Source organism: Platichthys flesus, chromosome 2, assembly GCF_949316205.1.
Source record: "Platichthys flesus chromosome 2, fPlaFle2.1, whole genome shotgun sequence".
Lineage (NCBI taxonomy): Eukaryota > Metazoa > Chordata > Actinopteri > Pleuronectiformes > Pleuronectidae > Platichthys > Platichthys flesus.
In genome coordinates, this window is record NC_084946.1 from 8,703,863 (window position 1) to 8,728,648 (window position 24,786).

Here is a 24,786-nt window from a genome sequence, read left to right on the forward strand (position 1 = left end):
ACACATTCACCAATACAAATTTTTACAACTCTTAAATAACACCTTTAAGTCCCCTCAGTGTGATTAACAGAATTGCAGCTGCAGCAACATTATTTTGGCTCTTTTCCAATAACAAAAGCAACAAAGGAAAGACGCTATTGATGTATGTGAGACTCCTGCAGCATGGAAAATCAAACTGTGATTACTATTATCGTTGGTAGATGCAGTTCTAGCGTTTATCTAGATCCTGTTTTTTCCGGCTCTTGCCTGTTTCTTTGGCCACTGTAATAATAATTTTGCTCCTAAAAAGGTGACTGTGTTTTTTTTTCTTTTTCTTATTGTTGGCTTATCTTTGGGAGCATGAGTCTGCGGACACTGTAAACAAACATATACGCACACACTCACAGTTTCCCTGCAGCACGAGAACATATTGCACCTTTTCCATCCCCTCCATTCAATCCCCTGCATCATTAGTTCTCTGAACCAGTTTCTGTCTGTTCATTATCATTGCTCTACTGATTAGCACATCACCACAGAGATCCGGCTGGCCATTCATTCAGGTTTCAATGCGAATGACGCAAATCCCTGTTTGGTGCCCTGTGGCCTCTTTGTACCGAAGCTGTCTTGCCTCCTCAGGCCTGGGCTGGCCGCCAGACAGGTTAGGACATCTGAGCCCAGAATCTCCAAACGTATCATAGGAGGTCCTGTAAACCAGCTGCAGTCCTGCTGAGGCTCCCCATGCATGATCCGAGGTCTGCTGTGACCTAAATACAGTATGTAACACGTCGGTTACATAATAACTGAATTTGTGCCAAACCTTTTCAACTGGACCTGACTGAAACTCAATGGACCCAACTCTTCACATTAGTTCTTCTCTACGCCACCTCCTCAATACACTTCAAAGTCGGTAGCTACTTTTAGTTTTGTTTTTCTCTCAGTTGCTGCAGTTCTTCAACAGTTCTTAACTCATTTTAGATTAGGCAAATTTTTCATATTCAACTACAGCCGTGCAGTGGGTGGCTTTTTAATACTTTGTATTAACTACTGTTGTGAAATATGCCTGGAATTGAGTCATTCTTTTACAACAATAATCTTCAATCATTCTAAATTTATTGCAAAGCACTTTTCACATAAATAATTCAACACAAATTTATTTACAGAATTAAAGCAATACAAATAACAGACCCCCCCCCCCTCAATCTATCCCTATCCACGCACATTCAAAACTGTCAGAAAGCTCATAATTCTGAAATGAGAAAACATCTAGGGCAAGTAAAGATAAAATGATAAAGATAAATACAAAAAAGGTAAGTAAATAATTTGATGAATAAATATGTTAGAAAAAATGATATATGTCTAAAACAACTAAGATGTATAATCAATAGCCCGAATACAAAGGTAGATTTTGAGTTTGCTTTTAAAACTATTCACATCGTTTACAGTCTCCTCGGGCTGTTCACTGTTTACTTGAGATGGCTAAAACGCTATCACTCCATCTAGTGGCATTTAAGTGTACTACTGCTAATGTTATTATCGTTCAAAATGTTTCCTCCTGGAAATAATTAATTAAATAATAAATAAATAAATACACACAAATCTTTTGGGTAAAGTTGATTTAAGATTAAGTTCAAACTAGTTGTTCGTTCATTTATCATTTGACAAGCGTTTTCAAACCGGAAAATATGATTTTATGAATAAGTAATACAATGGTGTACTTATACTATTAATACCAAGAAGGCAGGAGTTACCTTTAGTCATTTAAGGCATGAAGCATGTCAAATGGATCACAGATGGTGAATTTCTGAATGCATTGCCCTGCACTGAATGAAGATGAAGATCTCGTGTTAACATCCTAATGTCGAAAGCCATGAGAACACTTCACTGATTACTGGTTATATTAACTTTAGCCCCGCTGTCATAGAAGACACAACATTTAGTAGAATCAGGGTATTAATTAATTATGACTTCTAAGAAGAATGCATATAAAAACATTGTCACTGCCGAAACCCGGGATCGAACCAGGGACCTTTAGATCTTCAGTCTAACGCTCTCCCAACTGAGCTATTTCGGCATATATCAATAGGTCCGACCCCGCATTTCTTAATCTTCCCACTAGAGGGCCTTCTAACATCAGATGTGGTGCAGGCATGTGTTTTTCCATACATTTCTTAAATGTTCTTAATGAACCCCTCACTGATAGCATCAGATACTTGGGCCCTTTTGCCGTATTAATCTAAAAGTGTCTTAGGAGCAAATAGCTTCGTTGTGAATACACTCAAGTTACAATGTGGTGTAGTAAAGTGATAGCACTATCACTGCATAACCGCAACCTCCACCTAACCAGAACTATCATCTGACCTTTATTTATTTTGTGCTCTGGTCCCCATGAGGTCCACTGGTCCACGGTCAGTGTTTATGCTGGAAAAGGTTCTCAAGAAGTAACAGGTGGCTTTGCATTTAAATAAACTGTCATTTTATCATCATAATGATAATTATAGCTCACCATTAAGTCTCACGAACCAGCTCAGTTCCAGGATTAAACTGATGGAGTCTTCACTGATAATTAAGGATTCTAAAGAAAATAATACTCAACCCCCCCCCCCCCCAAAAAAAAAAAAAAACACGTTGAGAATGAGATAAATGAACTCTTGTGAATGGGGAGATTCACTTCTCCTGTGCCACTCTGAAGTGCACTAAACTGCTGTGTACACTATATAGAGAAACGTCTTATAAATCTGATTCGAAAAATAATAACCATGCACTTACAGAGAGACAGTAAATAAAGGTTATCATACAGATGCAAAAATTAAAAGATAGAGAATACAGAGGTTATGATTTAGGGTTTATAAAGACGAATTTGTCAAATTGCTGAGATACTAGATATAGGGACACAGTGATAACGCACAGCTACAGGTTGATTATGTCACAGGATTAGATGCAGATGTTTTAAACAGTTTTAAATGTGTACAAATAGTAACCAAACTTATTTGGAGCTGAAAATGAAGATGAACTTAATAATTTATGGCCTTAAATAGATCGTTCACACACATTTTTGCCAGACAGCGGATGAGCAGGGAGACCACAACGGAGGAGGTCAGCCACGGTGCTGAAGCCATTACAGGCACAGAATTTGTAATAGATGTTTAACCGAGAGCACAGGAGGAGATCCAAATCAAGTTCTGAAGTTTTTTTTTTATTATTCACCGTTAAAAAATCTGCGTTGGTATGATTCCAACACTTCAGCATTTTCTACAGTGTACATGCATGCCAGCAATGTGGGGTTGTTTGGAAGAGGACTGCATGTTCACATCAGCACCCGGTCTGCTCAGTATCCCTTCAGTCAATACATCATTGTAATGTTTGCCTCACAGTGGGGTTTCCTGCCTCTCTACAGCACTACATGTTCTTTCTTTGCCATTCAGCATTAAAAGTACTTTGCTGTTATAAAAATCAATGGAGGAGCATTAACAATCCAAAGAACGCAAACAAAGCCCAGAGGATCTGTTCCTTTTGCAGCAAAAACCCAATGAGCATTGGTTCATGGTTCTGATACATGACCAACAATCAAACCCACAAAGGCTCCTTGTGTTGGATTTTCTCTCAGACACTGAGACGTGACTGTCAACAGACACATCTTGGCACCATGTCAAGATCTTCAGATTTGAGGTTACTCACCACCAGCCGACCCATGGAGCTGTATCCAATCGACCTCCAGTTCTGAACACTAGGTCAGATTTGACCAGAGATAAAGCAGGAGTTTTTCTCCTAGCTCCAGCCTTAGAGAATTTTCGCTTACTGCATCTCTCCCTGCAGAAATCGCTTTCTGCAAAAACCTCACATGGACTGTTCCAAGGTGTCCTATGATCAGCTCATAATGTTGGTGAAAGGATGCTGGTTAGAGAGCGGCCAAGCAGTAAGATCAAATCTGCATGTGTCCTCACGGCTTGATTCTCTTTAGTCTTTCTATTAAAGTTGTGTTGATTCCAATCTGTATTGCTCTTGTCTTTGAACAAATTGCTTTTCACAGTGTGGAAGAAGATGCCTGCACATTTTCTTTTGTTGTGGGTGTGTTGTATTATTCAATGCCCCATTTGAATAATTTGAGCAATTATTCATTGTGAAGATTGTCGAGCTACAGGGAGAACCATGAGTGTAAACGTTTTATTTTTGCAAATCAGCAAAAATCACCTGTAATTTCTCAGTCATAAACCTCAATGTCTTTTACATAATGCCTATGGCAGTGACATGACACCAGTCTGATGTTTTTTTTTGTAACCTACACCAGGGAGATTATGTTTCACCTTTGTTTGTTTGTTGGTATAATTGTTGGCAGGAATTCACACAAAAAGGACTCTACTGTTTTCCAGTGAAGTGGGTGGAGTGATGGCCGCAGAGCGAGGGCGGTTCGGAGGGGGTTACAGGATTTTAGGTCCTAAAGAAATTACCGGGCACTGGCCCCAGCTGAAATCTGATTGGCCCCTGAAATGCTATCTTTACATCCATTCAATGAATAAAGAACAATTTTCAAAATATATTCAGACTGCAGCTTTGCTGATATCAATATACCAATAACTGGGACCAGTCAATGATTTCGCTGAGTTAGGTATTTATAGTTAGTTGTTTTTATTTATTTAACCTGTTTTATAGTTGGACTTTAAGAATTAAAGACTTGTGTTTGATTATCTAGCTGTGGTAGAAATATCCAACATCATTCTAGTTAAAAAATTAAAACAACACTGCCGAAACCCGGGATCGAACCAGGGACCTTTAGATCTTCAGTCTAACGCTCTCCCAACTGAGCTATTTCGGCTTCGGTGATGAACACTTGGAGCATAAATTACCAATACATAAGGCAAACATTAGAGGGCGCTCTAAGCTTTAAGTGTCAGGTTTTAGTCTCAGTATTACGGCCAAATTATCTCTACAACAACATGTTTGAGAAGAACTGAATATATTTTGATGTTAATGTGGATCACACCATGATTCCAGTATTTTTTCTTCAATTTGTGTAAGCAAAAATTAGTTGAAGCAAAAAAAAAAGGATCTAATCATAACATAAGAGGGCAAACCCTAGTTGCAAAATATTAGGCCCTCTCTCTGTTAATGGACAGATTACTGTCAGAAGACTATTTCAGGAATTTAAATGTTATTTCATTTTGAGCCACAGGTTTTATTTAAATGTAAAGATTCTGAAAACGAGCAGTAGCCACGGCCTGATTGTTCTCTCTCGGTTTTAAGTGCTGCTGGTTGACTTTGCCCTGCAGGCCTCATCCCACATTCATGACCTTCTCTTTCCTATACGGCAGAGGGCTGCAGCGCCTCCTCGCCCACGCAACTCCGAGCCCACGTTAAGTTTTCAAAGGCAGCTTTAGAGCTGGTGTTCATATAGTGCAAGCTGCAGGGAGGAGCAGGAGAGGAACACTGCCAGGTAAGCGCTGATCAGTGCCTACTGAAGGGACCTACACTCCACATGGATGCACCCACTGAGAACAGTCAAGCGTGGCTTCTCCTCACAAAGATGGTTCAACAGTGAAGTTGGATTTGACTGCATATTACCACGTACTTGCTGTATCAAATAGGCAGAGGTCTGGTTGTTTTAAGTATAAGCACATGTTAAAAACAGTGTGTATCCTGTGCTTGAAGGAGTCACAGGCTACAGAGAATTGCAGTACCAGTGTGTGTTAATGCAACCAGGTTTGGCTGGGTCCAAATGGTGTTGTTTAGCTTAGCACTATATTTATTTAAGCCTATCTGTTTATTTACACAATTCTCATTAACAGACATGTGTAAATGAGCCAGAGTTAGTTGTATGCGCTAATTTTCATCTGTTGACCTGAGCCAGTTTTTAAAAACATCCTGAAATAAATTAAACAATCTTAAATTAATGCAAATATCTATGGATAATTAATTTGCATTATACGTTCAATCCAAACTTACTATACAATAAACCCATGATAAAAACACTAATGCTGTTAAAAACAAGCAAATAACCCATGATTAAAATGCATTATAAAAGTCAATACAACACTCAATACAATAAAAAGCCATAAACTCAACTACATCTTATAAGATGCAGTGGAATGATTACACATGATCACAACTTTGGTTTGATTTAAGTTGATGTCTTAAGTTTGTATTTAATAGTTAGATAATTAGAATGTTTCTCAAGCAAACAGGTAAGTGATAAAGGATTAGTTACTATCTGAGAAAAGTCTGTTTGCCAAACTTGCTCCGTCTGTGCTGCACAACACAGTCCCCTGTGTGATTGACCTGCTGTCCCTCTGTTATTAATTGACTCCGAGAGGGGGACACTAGGGCCTTGTTAAATCCTTGAAGATGAGGCAGGCATCAGGACAATTATATTTCAAATCTAATGAAATTAAATAGAGTGTATGTTTGTACTATGTGGCAGTGGTGATATCTACTGGCCTGCAGCTATTTCACTGCATGCATGGAGTCCGAGGGCACATCATGCACATGAAAGTTCATTAACAGCTAAATGTTCATCAAAATATGGTCACAGGCAGCCTTTCACAAAACAAACATTGAGGGGCCGATCATCCCAATGCCCCCTCCTGCACTCGCCAGTCAAGGGTACATTTTGAAGGGGTTAAAACATAGTTACTAACTGTAAAAAGGAAGTATACATTTGTGTAGCAACATAGCATATCTTACTACAGTAGAAAACAGATTTGAGCTGATGGCAACATTTGCATATGAGCAAGTGCTATTTGAGATAAAGGACAGAGGTTTGAAGGGAGAGTGCTGCAAATTGAATGTGCAATGAAGAAATTATTATCTCAAAATGAAAGCCCGTACTCTCTGCGTAGAGATTGGGGAAATAAGTCCATGGGCATGTCACTTTTGGTCCTCATGCGGGTCCCTCATAACAGGTTTTCTCAAATAAAGTAACTTTACCAAAAGCTCCAACATCACAGTAAAGACAATATATGAATTCAAAGGTTATTCATTGAGAGAAAAAGCAGAAAATGTTTAGACCTCAATATTTCATATTTATTATCATATTGATCAATAAATCAAAATCAATTTGTATGGTGATACATTTACATCAAAACAACACCATGAAGAAAATTTATCAAGATAGCATATTCCTGGTGATCATACAACATAATGTGTGTTGGTATGTTTGTATTTATATGTTAATAAAGATGATAGACATGACTGCTTCCCTAAAGTGAAGGCAATTCCTCTTGATCGCCACCTAGTGGCTGGCTGCAGTAAAGTTCGCACTAGTTTTTCCACTAACTTTCATTAAAAATAGTAATTTGAGCATCATGAGAACAGGATGAAAGATCATGATCGTCAGATAAACTGACTTGCTCTTGGTCAAGCGTGTGTATAATCCCTGATCTTTACTTCTGTATAGTGGTAGGACATAGAGACATGGCATCCATATTTATATAAAGTCTATTGTGTGTGTGTGTTTACATTCAGGATTGCATTAAGTGAGCAACATGAATCCCACGGCCTCTGAACTGAGCCCTGGTGTGAGTACAGCATTACAGCAGTGAACACACAAGCAGGTAGCCTACAACAAAGCCAATAGCAAACACTTATTCGATTGAAAATATTACCAAGCCGTCAGCGCTCGAGTGTAGTGACAGTTTCTCTCTTGTGTTTGCTGGACACTTAGGTTGAGATGACCCATTGGACCGGATGTCTGGGTTCTGACACAGACGGCCCGGCTGGAACCGAATCACTCGTCTGATCTAGAAAAGTCGATCTCTAATCACACAGACCAAGTGACTCGTACTGTAGACTTCACATGTAGGAAATTCAAATCTGGTCAATATTTACATCATGTCCTAAAAAGATATTCCACAAGAGAGTTGCATGCTTTAAGCATGCCAAAACTGAGTCACAATTAACATAATCTCTAAACAACAGGTCAGCAATAAATACTATTCAAGCTTTAGGTTTTATTGAGATGGCCAGAATTGTAGTGACTGAACTTGACAGTTCATTTTGAGACTTTAATTTTTGGTGATGTACCAAACTTCATTTTGCCGGAGTATTTCTGGTTATTTTGTTCAACATGTGTCCATTTTACAGTTTCATTTGAACTCGTTACCAGGGATTCTATTAACATCTGATAAATCATTAAGAATAGAAAATACATTTATTAATTTTCTTGCCAAAATTCAGAGAAGATTGATGACATGCACTTTCATGTCTGTGTGGTAAATATGAAGCTACAGCCAGCAGCCAGGTGGTAGGGTTAGGGTGTAACCTGAAAATGGCTTCATTCATTTTTACAAAAGCTAACCATCAGAAATTATTGTCTTTCTTAACTGAACCCCGCTAACTGGTTCTCCTTTTTCCGCTTTTTTTGTGCTAAGCTATGCTAGGCCACTGCTGCTGTAGCTTCATATTTCTCATATACACTCTGTGTTGATCTGAATGATTGAACCCATGATTGAATCATTCATGGGACAAACTTGTCCCATGAATGATACCTGTGCTTCTCCCTGCAGTCTACGCAACACACCAACAAGATATTACACCATTTGATACAAATCTGGAAAAAAAGAGCAATTGCAGGGTTTTTATATAAACACTGTAACATTTGAACACATAATAACTAAACCTAAAGCCAAACTACATTTAATATTACACATCTTAATTGTACTCAGACATGTGCCTCACCTGCTCTCTGTGGACTGGCCCTCGTCAACCCCCGACACATTTTCAACTGATCGTCACATTTCTTGTCACTGTGTTTTCAGAATGCACAGCAGCCATCCAGCCGGACTTACAGAGCATAATTTAAGGCAGAAACAATATTCAATACATTCAAAGAATTGTTGGGCATATATTTGGAGTGGAACATACATTTTTTAAGCAGCCTTGTAGCATTTTAGCAGGAGGCTGATCAGATCGTCTGCTGGTGAAACAATCTTTGGAGTGGTTATGTAAGCACCACTGTGAAAATGCTCTGTCGTGCAGCTCCTCGTGTAAAAAGACTTCAGTGTTTGACAGAGTGCAAATTATTTACACTTGAGTGTTTGTTGTGTATGATTTGCTTCAGCTGCAAAGACTGTGCACACTAAAGTGAAGACAGCAACCTCCCCCTACTCCTGCCTGAGGTGAGGTTAGTTGTGCCTAGAAGGGGCGTGCTGCTGGTGGTTACTGGTGGATCAACTCCCAGAGATAGAAAGGTGTTTTTCACATTTCTTACACTGGTTTCACACGCCAGTGAGTCTCCTAATGAAACAATCTACATTAGTAGTGTCAGTCTCACAGGGCCTCTGCCTGGCAACGGTCAGTGCCCTCACTTGCCTCCAGCCGCACCTGCCGGGTGGTTTTCCTGTTCTCCACCCAGGAGTTGTGTATGATCGTGCCCCCTGGTGAAGGGTCTACTTGGAGCAAGGACACCACCCTCTTTTTAACCTTGGCGCGGAGGGCACGGCGCAGCTTCTGTCGGGTGAAAGCGTAGAGCAGAGGGTGGGAGACAGTGGTGCCGTAAGCAAGGGCCAGGAACCAGAGGCGCAGGCTGATCAGTGCGTCACTGGGGCCGATGCCGAGGATTAGCAGGTTGGTCACAGAGAGGGGAGCCCAACAGCCCAGGAAGGTGGTGATGATGATGAGGGACATCCTGAAGACCCGCCTCTGGCGCTCTCGCCGATCCCTATGTCGCCGCACTGCCCTCCGCAAGGCAATGATAGCTGACACTGAGGCCTGAACACCCATTGTGGCTGGCATAGGGGTGGCCGCACCCATTTCAGAGATGACCAGAGGGGCGGACGAGGACAGGGCAGGGGGAGAGGTGGCTGTGGGTGTAGGGGAGGGGGAAGGAATGAGGGGAGGGTGGCAGAGCTGTTTGGTACCATCTGTGTTGCTCTGCTCCCCTCCCAACTCCCCACCATCGATCACTGTTAGCCCAGCTTTCTTTTTCTTCTGTCTCTTGTGGCTCCCGCTGCAGGAGGGTCTCCTGAACCGCTGGGTCTTCTTCATGTGCGAGCCAATACGGATGTTTAAAGCTCTCAGTATCCTGGAGTAGGTGAAGAGCATGACTGCCACAGTGGTGAAGAAGATGGGAACCTGCAGGATAAGATGGTAATGCATTCCAAGGCTTGTGTGATAGCCCTGTCCACCAATACATAGCAGGGTCAGGTTACGCCATGCAGGCCCCACTGTGGTGCTATGTGACGACAAAGACATGGGTAACGCCTGCCCTTTCTCCTCTGATCCCTCTTCGCTGGACCACTGCACCTCCAAGAATGGGATAAAAAACACAGCTACTGACGTGACCCAAACGGCAGCCAGGAGCAGCGCTGCTCTGCGTGTGGTCAGCATCCTGTTGGCCGGCCGTACTGAAATATCATATCGGTCCAAGCTGATGACCAGGATGTTGATGGCTGTGGAGATGCTGGCAAACGTGACGCAGGCTTCATGGAAACAGCAGATCAGGGCCAGGTTTGGTCCTGGAGGCAGCACCACCACCACCAGCGTGAGCGGCAGACACAGCACACACACCGCCACATCCAATATATGCAGATTGACAGTTACCATATTACTCACTGAGTCCACTAATTTGGATTGAGAGCAGTAGAGAACCAGCACTGTCAGGTTGCTGCTGAAGCCCAGCACCAGCTCCAGCATGAGGAAGGCTGTGAGTGACACCTGGAAGCCCAGCGAGTATGGCATGTACCAGGACACGGGGCTGCTGGACGAGCCCCCTCCTCCCTCCTCCTGCAAGACTCCTGTTCCCTCCAGACCGGCCACCGTTCCAACCCAGTCAGCGGAGGCTGGGCCCGAGGTATAGCTGTCAGTCTCCATGCCGACCTGTAAGTCCTCATATATCGTATCTGTCACACCACTGATGAGCTCCCATGATGCAGGGATGAATAACAGCTTGATGACAGCACTGGGGAGAAGGGAACACAATGCAGACAGATCAGAAGTGAACTGTGGAGGACAGAATCAAAACCCATTATTCTCTCTCTGAGCATCTTAGACATTTGTAATGCAGTGATCATAACCCATGTCTGTCTGTCTGTCGGTCTGTCCATCCATTTATACATAATCCATTTATCTATCTGTCTGTCTATCTATCTATCTATCTATCTATCTATCTATCTATCTATCTATCTATCTATCTATCTATCTATCTATGTATGTATCTATCTATCTATCTATCTATCTATCTATCTTACTATCTATATATCTATCTATCTATCTATCTATCTATCTATCTATCTATCTATCTATCTATCTATCTATCTATCTATCTATCTATCTATCTATCTATCCGTCCATACACCTACCATATGCATATATCAACCCCAGCATCTGCAGACTGAACAGTTGCTGCATTATGCATCAATCAAGCTTCCAATCTGTCACCTATCAGATTCTCTGATAACCATTTTGGCTCAGCCACAGCATGAGACCTGCAGACAAGCTGTCAGATCCACAGGCTGCCACAATATCACTAAAGACTTCTGGGGCTCAGGGGATTGGGGAAATTGAATGAAGCAGTAATTCAAGTAAAAGCAAGTAATCAGACACACGGGTTAATCAACTGCCCTCTCAGTGGATCGTAGAAAACAACACATTCAGCAACTTGCAGAAAAGTGGTCATGATGTTGGCTCTGCCAGCCGGAGCTGACCACGTGACTTGTCTAAAAACATCTAAGGCTTGAGGAGCATATTTATTCAGTGTTTCAGCAAAACTGATGCCTACTTCAGTTTAGTAACTTTATTATCTGTGTCACAACTGAGGTTTCAGTTTACTGCAATATTTTGTGAAAGGACTTAAAATAAGATCTGTAGAATAAACCAAATCTTTACACCAATCATAAGTAGTTGATCATAGTTTTACTGAAGCTGAAAGGATCTCCATTCAGCTCTGAATCAGTAATAATCCCCATCAATAGCACCGAAAAACGCAAATCACATGACCACTCACATGTCGGTGGGTGCCTGCTGCTGTAAACTGTTTTGTCTGCACTGCAGCTGAATTACAGCAAATGTTATGAATGAGAAACAACAATAGTAAAAAGAACAGATATTTATTTTCTTGGCCTGTGGATGAAGTGAAACTCTGACGGACAGTAAGTGTTAACATTTTGCACATCCATAATAACACATAGCCACAGGATTTTCATAGTAAAAGTGGGTCAGCTGCATAGCCAAACTTTTCCATTTAGTCACATTTTAAAAATAAAATGTAGTCGTGCGGATGTAACTGCAGAAAAGACATAGTCAAGCAACCATTCACACCTATGGTCATTTTAGAGCAGGGGTGTCAAACCCATTTCAGTTATGGGGCCACATACTGCCCTCTTCTATTAGTTTTGAATAGTAGGCGGCTCTTGCTTTGTGGAGAGCCTTTTTATATTCTTTAACACTATTCTTCCAGTCGATTAGATTTTCAACCTCGTTGCTGGAGCTCCACTTCCTATCTAGTTTTCTTGATAATTGTTTTAACTCATTTGTCTGGGAATTAAACCACGGAGCTAATTTACTATGTTTGACATTTTTCTTTTTTAGAGGCGCTATTGAATCTAATGTTAATCGTAATGAGTCTGCAGAGCTATCAACGAGGTGGTCGATCTCAATGGAGCTAAGGTTTTTAAAGAATTTGTTGTTTATATCTACTGTTAATACGGGTTTAAATGTAATTGGGATTATTTCCTTAAATTTAGCTACAGCACTATCAGGTAGACATCTAGATAATGAATTTTTTATTAGTGGCATATATTCAGTTATTGAAAAATCAAAGGTTATTAAACTATGGTCTGATAGAACTGGATTGCGCAGAAGTACTGTTACATTTTCAATTCCGACACTGTACGATAATACAAGGTCAAGTGTGTGGTTACCACAATGAGCAGGTTTGTGCACACACTGACTGAAACCAATGAACACATGCATGTGACTGGGTTGTAATGTTGTGTCTTCTTAATTTGCTGGGTCTCATACTGTCAGCTGCCAGAGTTTTTAGACCTAAAATACACACTGGTCTCTCCTCATGTCCTCCTTCATTCACTGTGAATCCAAGAGCAAGACAGGCTTCATCGTACTTTCTTTTCAACTTGGTTTTTTAACACTGTGTCTTGTTTGTTACTGACCGGCTGCTTCACGTGAACAAGCTCTGATCTCACTGTGCGTATCTCTGAGCGAATGAGTGGAGGCGGAACCCGGGGCCTGTGTGTGTGTTGTCTGGGGACACACACACACATTTCCCGCTCCTGGTATTTCATGGTGGCCTGATACGATGATGATTTAACAAATTAACGTGAACATGAGTTCACTGTTCGCGTAAAATATGCGCGACATGCACAACGCTGTACAGGTAGCCAAATTTCCTGTTGTATTTTTTGTATTCATTTTTTTATTTTTTATTCAGAGCATGCCTTGCATCCGGCGGGCCGAGCTGGACCTCCTGGCAGGCCGCATCCGGCCCGAGGGCTGTATGTTTGACACCCCTGTTTTAGAGTGCTCAAGTAATTGAACCTGATCTACATGTGTTTGGACTGGGAGGAAGCTGGAGTAGCTTGAGAAAACCCACATAGACTGTGCTGGTTGCACTGTGCCACCCTGAAATCCATACTCAAAGTAGAAAATGACCCACTGCACACTGAAAGGACTTTACTAACAACATACAACACATTTTGCTGGTCGCTTCTTCAGATTCACTCTGTAAGTTTACTCTTTTCTCACTGGAAGCTAATGGTGACGATGGTCTCCTGCAACGAGTGGTGATATTTGAAGCCCCACAAGGGGCATGTGTTCTCAAGCATTTGTTAATTACTGTATGTACTGTATTTCACAAAAGGCTTATGAAACTCCAATAGGACATTTGGTGATACAGATTTAAACAAATCTACACAATGTGTCTAAGGTCAGAATACTCTATACCTTACTTAGTTTTTTCTGAATATGACTAAATTAAAGTCATTAAAGTAATCAGACAATGCTGTTTACATAGCAGTGTCTTATTCATACTATTGACTTAATCCTGTTAAGGCCTGAATAACGGTTTCCAATATCCAGACGTGTGTCTCGTGATGGCTGCTGGTCTTCCTTGCTCTACAACCTTAGCTTGGTGTTGCACTGACAACCACGAGATTAAAGGCAGTTTGAACAACACAGTTGCCGCCCATTGATTATAGGGTGGCCACTGATTGCACCTGCGGGAAATCAATTGAATGATTAAACTCACAGCTTCGGTTGCTCTAAACGCTTAGATTTCTATAGGTGGAAATCTCAGCATTAAGTGTCGAAAACATTTAATGCTGAATGAACGAGTGGAGATAGCAGGGAAACAAACAACACAACTAATCAACCCTCAATGATCAACCCCTCTGCACAACTCCACTCCGGCAAACAAGACGTTCGCCTGAGTGATGGACTTTTCTCCCCCGTTTCTGTTTCCATGGCAACCACACTACAAGGGTCTAGATTAATGAAGGCACAGGTGCTATAATACGGAAGTGTGTGATCACTACTGAGCTCTTTGGTCACACCGCTCTATTACAAAACAGAGATCTTACAACTTGTTATATCGGGAAAAAGAGAAACAGAGGCCAATGAAGTGTGTGTTGAGTTGTGAGTCAAATCTTCCACCTTCAAGTGCAATGGTAAAGAAGAAACCTTCTAATAATCCACATTACAATGCAACTTGCTTGTCTATGACCTTTAAAGTATTTTGCTTCTCCATGGCTATTGTAAACAGCAGCTTGTGGGAGGAAATTTAAATTCCCTAAGAAAAACATTGCTCTTCTTTAAACTATTTTCAGTTATATAAGTAAACCCTGGACTTCGTGGAAACAAGAGTAGAGTTTCTATGCCACGTCCTTGGCTAGCGAGGAAGCAGCTGGCAGATACCAGTTTGTGGGGTTAGTGTGAAAGTGTAGGAACAGAGGTATCTCATGGGGGTTTATGGAGAAATGAAAGGAGGGACACTGGGGGGAAGAGGGAAAAATAGAAACAGGCTCAGACAGAAACAGCATGTGTAGAATTTATGCTGTGCACAAGCTCGACCATGCAGCCACTTGGCTTGACTCCCGTTGGACGCCTGCAGCCGGTCCAATCGTGAGCAGACTGCCCGAGCGCCATCAGAGGCTGGAATTGGGAGAATGAACAGAAGGTTTTGATGGAAGCTGGAGAGAAAGGTAGAGTAGATTGGGTCAGAAGTAATGTTTTTTTGTTCAAAAGCGTCACCTGATAGTTGTGCATCTGAAAAGCCTGCTGGAGAGCTGAGACTGATTACAGAAAATGGCTGAGGGGAAAAGAAAGTAGATAAAAAGGGCGAGCTAGCGGTACTGGTAAACAAGATGTCCCTGGGAGCAGAGGATGACAGGTTTTTTCCCCACTCTAACACCTTACATCAGCCTCACTGCAGCTGTTTTCCTGGTTACCTGTAGTCCCCAATGGACCATTTCAGTCCCAAATGACTCCACTCCACTGATTGGCTGAATGAGAAGCTGTGTGGTGGCTCCTCAGATGAGAAGATTCGAACAGGAAAGGTGGACAGATATTGTTGATCTTTAAGTCAAAGAGGAGAGGCAGTCTGATCATGGAGACTGCAGCTCTCAATGATAGATCACCCTGTAATATAAACGTTTCGCTGTGCAGATCTTTAATGCTGTAACCTATATGTTTTGGTGTGATATTCATACTGTACATCTTGGGGTGGGGAAGTTGTCTACTTGAAACAAAACCGTTACGTTGGTTTTCTCCCTGCACTGCCGTTTAATCTCTTTGTAAATTAACTGGCAGAGATGGACAGATCATTCGAGTGAAGTCCAAGTGTGAAAAAACAATCAATATGACCCCAGGGGGCAATGTGCTGTTTCACACTGTACTTTATTCACAAGATGGCTGTTAAATGAATGAAACCAAGTGTATCCCTTACGGTTTCTGAATTAAGTCACTTGCGAGTATGTACGCTCACCAGGGGGTTCTCAGAGTGACTGTGTGTGTGTGTGACCTTTTTCTAGTTTTGCAGAAGCCAATTACATGAATTGTACCATGTCATCTAAGGCAGCTGCAGCTGAGGAGGTATAGCGGGTCGTCCACTAACTAAAGGTGTGCAGTTCAATCCCCCGGCTTCTCCAGTGTATCTACGGACTTCTGAACCCCAAACTGACCCCGATGATGAACCATCCGTGTGTGTTTTTGTCTGTGTGTTAAACTCACAGTCTATGTATAGAACAAGCTCTGTATGAATGTGTGTGAATGTGTCCCATTGTGTAAAGCTTGGAGTGGTCGTTAAGACAAGACAAGCATTACGTGACCTTTGTTTAATGTGTGACATAAAGAGGACCAGGAAAATGTCACATCCAGGTGATGCATTTCCTCTCCCATCAACACCTTCCTCCCTTTAACCCTGCCTCATTACTGTGTAATGAGAGTGATGACACATTTTCATCTGAATATCCTGTGATGATGTCTAGTCCTGTGCATGCATTGAGACTGGTATCTAATTTTCATGTTGGATTATATAATTCAGGGTCTGCTCAGAGCCTGAGGTTAAAGGAATATTTATTTACAAGTGTGTGTAAATATGATTCCACCACCAACAGCTAATTAGATTAGCTTAGCATAAAGTCTGACACTAGGGGGAAACAGCTAGCCTGGCCGCATCCAAAGGCAACAAAATCCACCTGCCAGCTCTGAAGCTCAGAAAATGAAAATATCATATTTGTTGTTTAGGACATGTTGTTAAATCACTGTATAATGGGTCCTACTATATATTTTCTTAAGACTACAAAATTATATATGTATATATAGTCATGCACTGAACTGGAGGAAATGTCCTGAACTTTTCCTGGGGGTTGTATTTGAATATGCAAATGTCAGAGTCGGTTGTCCCGTGTGCAAGTGTGAAAATACAGCATGTCAAGTCATGGCGAACAATTGGGCACATTGATGACGCTTGATGATGCAAAACTGGAAAAAAAAAATTATATGCAAATATTTACAGTGTTCAGAGTCTATTTCTTTATCTGACCTGTTTATGGACGCTTCTTTTTTTAAATTTTTGGCAGCAAACCAACATTTTTCTCGATATTTAGGTTTAAAGCTAAAACTATTCCACAGTTTGGAGGCTAAATGGAAGACACCAGGTTTGGAAAGCACACCATCATTAACAGTAGTAGTGTATCTGATTGCGTATTTGTATTATCATCAGAAGGAAAAATCAAATTGCAAAATTTGAAGTTGCTCTGTTGTTGCTGATCACCATTAACCTCTGAATGTTAACAGTCAGCCTTTATTGCAGCAATTTAGGCCTGTTCCCTTGGGGCTGTGGAAAGTAATTGTAGGAAATCAATGTAGGTTTGGGATGTGTAAGAACTTTTTTAATTACGTTACTTAATCCCGAAACAACCACCGACCCATCTGATAATGTAACGATCAGTTATTGTCCTTCTAACAGAGCAAAAGGGTTGTGCAGGGAGGTGAATTCACAAAGCAGCACAGCTCATCCTGCAGCCACTGTTTGCTACACAGATTTACAGAGAGACTCTGTTCAACCTTCTTCCTCCAGCGGAAGCCAGCATGTGTGAGAAGAGACGGTAGCATGTATAATTGAAAGGCCAAAAAGATGAATGGCAGTCAAGATAACCTTGCTATTCCTATGAGACGCCCTGATGCAACAGGTTGTCAAAATGATACATAGGGAGACGACGGGAACGCAGAAGAAGGGGACATGAATAGTGAGAGGGAATATATGTAAGTGCAGAAAGGACGATTCTTGTCTACACTACAAAAAGCGTTATGGTTTAATCAGACTGGTAGTTACACGTGTTAAGTTTGTTCATGTTCGGCTGTTGCTGAGGGGTAGAGTGGTCATCCTCCAACCTGAAGGTCGGCAGAATTCGATCCCCAGTCTGACCCATCTGCATGCCAAAGTGTCCTTGGGCAAGATACTGAACCCCGAATGGCCCCCCATAAAATAAGAAAGTGCTGTCATTAGATGCATTGTATGAATGTGTGTGTGAATGGGTGAATGTAAAACTGTACTGTAAAGCGCTTTGAGTGGTCATCAAGACTAGAAAAGCGCTATATAAATACAAAACCATTTACCATCTTAAGCAGAGCCAGATATTACGGAAGAGGTGCAGTGTTGCTTGAGCTAAATGCTAAAGTCAGCTTATAACATGCTCTCCGTGACAATGCTGATGTTTGTCAGATAACAAGTTTTATCGTGTTCTTCCATCTTAGTTCACGTGCCAGATGACCTTGAACATCAGACCGATGTCTGCAAGAAACCCCACCGGTGATATTAAGCCTATGTGACTCGAGCTAAAACAGTTTTTCTCATCATCAAACACATGGATGCTATTTACTCAGTATCTTAAAGCATCAGACAGCATCAGAGCAGTTTGAAGAAAATCAGTTTCTCTTCATCACTATGCAAAGTTATGCAGCAGGCAGCCTGAAAATCTAATCACACTGTCAACTCGACCGAAGGGAGGCTCGTGGGGAAGGTATGAAGTTTCGCACAGGGGCTGCTGCTGTCGAGAAGGGGGATGTCACTGTGGAGGCAGGGGGCCCCAAATCGTTCAGCCCCTTTATTTTAATTGTTTTTAAATAGTTATCATCATCTTGCGACCCCTTTCTCTCTGTCTCCTGAATCCCTCAGGGTGTCCTGCACCTGACTTTGGGAACCACAGATACAGTGCATATAATAAGATTTAAGAACATAACAGATATACTCAAGGGATTTTTGCGATCACAGCAGACGGTCATCTTCTGGCACCAGGAGCCTGATCATTTCCCCCTTTGTGCCAAAACAGGCAGCTTCAATCACTTGTCAAGACAATGGCACCACAAAGCGGAGCAGAGCTCACAAGACATTACTGAGGACAAAGCGAGGCACAAGAATAGACGCGACAGCACAAGAGTCTTCAGCGAGAGGGGTTGAGGAACGACAAAACAGAGAGGATGGAGCAGTAAGAACACAGAGCATGTACGCACCCTCTACACAATGAACACCCACCGACATACGAGTGTGTGCGTGCATGTGTGTGTAAATAGACTCCCTGCTGAGACATCCAGCTATTATTTGAGTGCTCTCTCCAGTCGCCACGCCGTGATGAAGACAAAATGTCATGTCAGAGCAAAACACTCACAGGCCGGTGGTCATCCTCGGCACAGCTGGTCCAATGACCGACACGCACATGTATATGTATATTAGTACATGCATGCACACACACAGTTAGATGTGCAACAGGACGCCTGCTGAGTCAAAGTGGTCTCGTTGCTGTAGGTGAACACAGAGGTTGAAAGTCACTTGGGTAAATGTATGGGATTATTTATTTGCCGGTGGGATAAATGGAAAACAAATAAATGGTCAGATACGGACTCCCTGCTGAATCTGACTTCCAGCTGTCAGCCTTTAACACGGTAACTTTAGTGCATGACTCTGACCTTCAAATGTAAGGACAACGACTACACTTGGGTTTTCCATTTGCAAGATAAGTATCATCATGTCCAGCGTTTCTGGGTGCAGTGGATATCATAAAACTAAATAGAACTGCACTGTAGCGAATGTCAGTTACATGTTATGAAAAAAAAGCAATGTCAAATATAATCACATTGGCTCGCTGTGCAGTTCTGTTAGTGTACCGTTTATTACACTGTGTATTCAGGTCTTTAAGTTATAAAGGGATAGTTTGACATTTGGGGAAGTACATTTAATATCTGTCTCGAGATTTAGATTAATAAATATTCTTTCATGTTCATTTTTTACATAGTTTGATGCAAGATATTTTATTTTGAAATGATCCAGCTGTAGACATTGGAAACAGCATAATGAATACCTGAAGCCTGTAACGTTTTTTCACTTTATATTGAGACCAGTTTTAGATTTAAAAATAGTTTCCATTCTAGACGTGTTTGGGATCCTCTGTTTGTTTGGCCTGTGTTTTAACATTTGTAAAATGCAAAAATAAAATGTCAAATTCCAATAAAACAACATATACTGTATATTTGGTCAATGTCGCTTTTCTTTTCTTGAAGATCACTCAAAATGCTTCCCATTAACATTTGGCCATTCATCCATTCACACATTCATACAGTGCATCTATGTGCAGCACTTTCTCTGCCACACATAAATCACACTGTTGGCACAGCCATCAGGGGCAATCTTCGGTTCATTATCTTGCCCAAGGACACTTCAGCATGCGGAACGGGATCTAACTGCTGTGGAAGAAAGCCCAGCATTTCATCAAGGACCCTCAGCAACTTAGTCAGAACAACTCAGATAAACCCCTGTGTGACTGCAAGACACCTACAGGATGACCTGATGAAGGCTGGTACAAGTGCTGCAGTGGCAACTATAAGACGTGCACTGAATAATAAAGGACTTAATGGCCGGCTCCAAGACGCACTCAGCTCTTGACCACAAGCAACATCAAAAGTCGACTAGAATATGCCAGGAGGAATTTGGATAAGCCTACTGAGTTTTGGGTGACAGTTCTATGGACTGATGAAACCAAACTGGAACTTTTTGGACGTATGGACCAGCGGTATGTCTGGCGTATGAAAGGACAGGATTATGACCAGAAGAATACCATCCCCATAGTCCAGCATGGAGGTTGGTCAAAGATGATGTTGGGCTGTTTTTCTGCGGCAGGAACTAGCAATCTTTATTGTGTACATGGCATCATGGATTCATAGAAATACCAGGCCATTTTAAAGAGGAATGTGATTCCTTCTGTTGACAAATTGAACCTTGGTGATCATTGGACTTTCCAGCAAGACAATGATCCAAAGCAAAATCTCCAAGTCCACCAAAGCTTGGTTGAGAAAAAGATCCTGGAATGTCCTGGAGTTGCATTCACAGTAACCAGATTCAAATTTGATTGAAAATCTTTGGTGGGATTTAAAGAAGGCAGTTGCAGCATGGAAGCCATCAAACATCACTGATCTAGAGGCTTTAGCACTTGAAAAATGGGCAAAGATTCCAATCGAGAGGTGTAAGAAGCTTGTCCGCATTTACCGATTTTTTTTTTTAGAAGTTAGGGTTAGGGTTAGGGTTAGGGTTAGCTAGAGGATGCGCCACAAAGTACTGAAGCTGGGGGGTTGAATAACACTGCACATGCACATGTGTTGAAAGAGGTACATTTTTCATTTTAACTTCAAAGTTAAGTCAACTTCTGTTGTCAAAATAACTAAAATACGCATCAATAAATATCCTTTGTTGTTTGATGAGGTTTTTTTGTCATTTATTCTCATTATCTGTCATCCCCATCACTATAATGTCTATTGAGGTGAGGGGGTTGAATATTTCTGATTGCAACTGTACATAGTGTCCCTCACTGTAGTGTTATTATCTGGAGCAGTTTACAGAGTTTACTTCACTGGCTCTCCGTACAGCGTTTTCACCTGGTTGGATTATGGCTGAATCCATACTTTCTAGCCAGAAACCCAATCATCATTTATGTCCTAGTCATAAATATTTTTATTTCATGTTGGAGCTGAGGAGTAGCTGGTAAATGCAGCCGTGGAAAATGGAGAAATACAGGCTCAGAGGGAGAATATAAGGGAGAGTAAGAACTCTTTTTATAAAGAACTTCTTCAGGAGACTCATCTTTAATGTATGCACATCTTTCCCTGATGGAGGAGGATGAATCTGACAGATAACTTAAACGCACAGTAAGAACACCTATTGCCTTTTTAAGTCATTGACTCTAGGACATGCCTCGTATTGGGAGAGTAATCTATTATTCAGGCGAGCGCTCCAAATGGTAGATGGGGCTAATTCAGGTTTGAGTATCCAGGCTCTCACTAAGGTCCTTTGTGTTGTCCTGTTACCTGAATTATTTATCGCTGAGCAGAAATATAGACCTGAAATGGCACAAAGAAAGCTTGATGAAGAAGCAGAGAGAAGAAAAGAAAGGGGGTATAAGACGGACAGAGAGAGAGAGAGAGAGAGAGAGAGTAAGGGTGTCTGTGCCGACACAACTGATAGATGACAGATGCTGAACAGAAAGCCACTTGGGTGATAAATGATGAGGTTACTTAACTGCAGAAGGAGGCAATTAATAGACAATTAATCCAACTGTGTGAGAGCTGGAGTCAGGATGACAGAGAGGGAATGATGTTAACACACACACACACACACACGCAATAAGCAGGTTTTGGTTTCCCTTTCTTTCTCCCTGCTCACAATCAAAGCCGTCCACAGCAGCAGAGCACATGGACGGTGCAGCGGAGCTACAGAATCAAAAGGCTTTCATCAGGACCTCTCTCTTCTTCTTCTTCTTCTTCTTCTTCTCCACCTCCACAATGTTGCTACAAATCACCACCATCCCTCCCCCTTTACTCCTCCTCTCCCCTGCTGTGTCTCACTGCATATTAGTTTCACTTTTACAGTCTTCCTTCTCCGTACATCATCTCTTCTGGGCTGCTTCATTCTGTAGCAAACTGTTGCTGGTGAGATGGACACTACACAGGCTGTGGGTTGTATGAGAGGAGTGTATATAAGTCTGATGTATGTGATTCTGTGAAGGCACATTATAGATGGTGAGCAGCAAATGATTCCGTTCAAGAAAAGATTCATGGAAACTGCTCATCTAATGGGGATTAGGTCTCAATTCATCATTTGGTCAACACAATATCAGAAAACGATGAAAATAAGCTCGTCATAACTTCAACAGACACAACTTGTTTTTTTTAGGCAACAGGCTAAAATCTGAGGATATTTAAATTGCAATGACAGAAGATGAAGAAAATCATCAAAAAGCTGGAGCCTTAAGTAATTATCAAAATCACTTTAGATAAATTAATTAGCTTGTAGATGTATTTCCAAACAACAGGTTGGAATAAGACAAAAAAGATGGGGAAACAACTATTTAGGTATAACCTCATAATATTTAACAATAAGGTTAAATGTACATTTAACTGTATTTAGTTAGTTTCTCCATATGATTGCGAAACAGTTGGAGATAAAGTCACAGTTCAGTAATAAATTGACACTGACGGGCAGTGAGAACAGATTAGCAGAGGTTCATGTCTTTTATAAGATGCATGTTTGTCCCCCAGGCTGCTGGCGCGCACAACAAAGCGCGGATGCAAACGCACTGACAACACACAGACGCACACACTTTGATGTGCTGCGTGCACGGTGAGATGTTTCAGCGGACTGCAGGTCCCTCGGGAGCGTGGGAGAGATACACAGCCTCGGAGCCCGTAACTGTGTCAAGCACCTCCTCCCACACACCAGCCCGAGGTTTCTAATAAAACACTGATTCCTCTGCGAAATCGATATTTCATGCGCTCCGTTGTGCCAACCAGTGCGGGGCGGTGCGCTATGCGCTGCACAGTAGGAGTGCAAGTGCACCCATCTTTACACTGGATAAAGTTTAATAAAATATGCATTAACGAAGCAATGCTTCCACTTAAAATGATTTTGGTAAATGTCCACAACGTACATAGTAAATTACGATGCGTAAAACTTCACCGAGAGCTTTTACACATACACCAGACGTGTTATTAGTGAATCTTTAATTAACTTTCTAAATACCAAAGTGAAAAACGGTCACTTTTAAATTGACAGCTGCAGTTAATGCTGGACTGGATCCGGCAAGATACCTGCGTGCCAACTGTTCGCCAAAAGCTGCGTGCGCATTTGCAATATAATGTTTTATCAGATAAACGGCTGCAGGAATACCTGAGTTCTAAAAAAAATATTTGTTGATATTTGTAAAAACTGGATTCTTACCTCTGGGGTTGGAGCCGTGCTCTCAGAGATCCATGTCCGCCACCTGTGTGCGCTTTAGTGAGAAGCGTTCCTCCTGTGGCACAGCAGGGCTCGTGCTCAGCAGCAGCTCCACCAGGGGCCACTGTCCACAGTGAGCAGAGCTCAGACTCCTGCTGGATCCACGGAGGTCTCCGCTTTCAGGATGACTTCCACTGACTGAGGAGGAGGAGGGGGGAGGTGCCAGATATCAAGGTCACTCAGGTCAAACCAAATTTTGGGAGTTTTATTCAAATTTGCATTCACATTTTAAATAGTGACTCCATCCATTTCACACATAAAAACCTGGCTACACGTCTATAATCCTTCTACTGCACATGTGATTTGCCACATTATCAACATACTGCATAATGACATCAGGTACCACGTCCACAGAAATGTTCTGCAAACTGTTTACATTGAACAAGGGCAAAATATCCATTCTGGCTGCAAGAAGGAATATACCACCAGCCCCTCATTAACTTTAACATTTTTATTCAAAATTCTAGAATATCTGGGTCCACAGCGTGGAGACCTCTGTAAACATCTCTGCTCTGCATATCTGAATCTCACAATGAACAGTTGAAATGTCCGTATCGTAATACTGTCTTGTGTTTGTCAACCCCCCCCCCCCAACAGGGTTATGTTTTCCTCTGTGTTAATCTGTTAGCATTTTACAAAAACTACTCAAATTACCATGAAACATGAAACAATGAGGTATAATTCAGGAGATAAACCATACAATTTTACTGTGCGTCCGTATCAGCGGGCAGATCCAGCATTGTTTTCTCCACTTTCTTCCCCATTTTTTTAAATTATCGTTTTGTTTTTGGTAGTATGGCGACCCCTAAGCTTTCATTTGGATCAGAAGTTGTTTGTTCAAGTGACCAGAGTCTAGCTGTAGTTGTGAGCTCAAACATCAAGGTCAACTGAGACAACAGCAGTGCATTGTTCGTTATTTTCAGAGTGAATGGAAACAAACAAAAAATAATCTGAAAAAATTAGAACCACAGCAAATGTAGAATAAAGCATTAGACCATCCACATGCACTACGTGATTCATTTCAGTGCAAACAAAGACTTGGCACA

At 41.6% G+C, this 24,786-nt stretch overlaps 1 protein-coding gene and 2 non-coding genes across 3 annotated transcripts; all 3 read right to left on the bottom strand.

The window, feature by feature from the left end:
- Positions 1 to 1,977: 1,977 nt before the first annotated feature.
- On the bottom strand, positions 1,978 to 2,050 carry trnaf-gaa (transfer RNA phenylalanine (anticodon GAA)). Its single transcript has one exon. It is a non-coding gene; the product is annotated as a tRNA-Phe (tRNA).
- A 2,666-nt stretch (positions 2,051 to 4,716) lies between these two features.
- Positions 4,717 to 4,789, bottom strand: trnaf-gaa (transfer RNA phenylalanine (anticodon GAA)). Its single transcript has one exon. It is a non-coding gene; the product is annotated as a tRNA-Phe (tRNA).
- Positions 4,790 to 8,228: 3,439 nt separating this feature from the next.
- LOC133963978 (G-protein coupled receptor 22-like) lies at positions 8,229 to 23,783 on the bottom strand. Its single transcript, XM_062398295.1, has 2 exons — positions 23,684 to 23,783; positions 8,229 to 10,867 (listed from the first exon to the last, which is right to left on the bottom strand). Exon 2 carries the CDS (start codon positions 10,777 to 10,779, stop codon positions 9,238 to 9,240), a length of 1,542 nt encoding a protein of 513 aa, XP_062254279.1. The 5' UTR covers positions 10,780 to 10,867; positions 23,684 to 23,783; the 3' UTR covers positions 8,229 to 9,237.
- Positions 23,784 to 24,786: the final 1,003 nt, after the last annotated feature.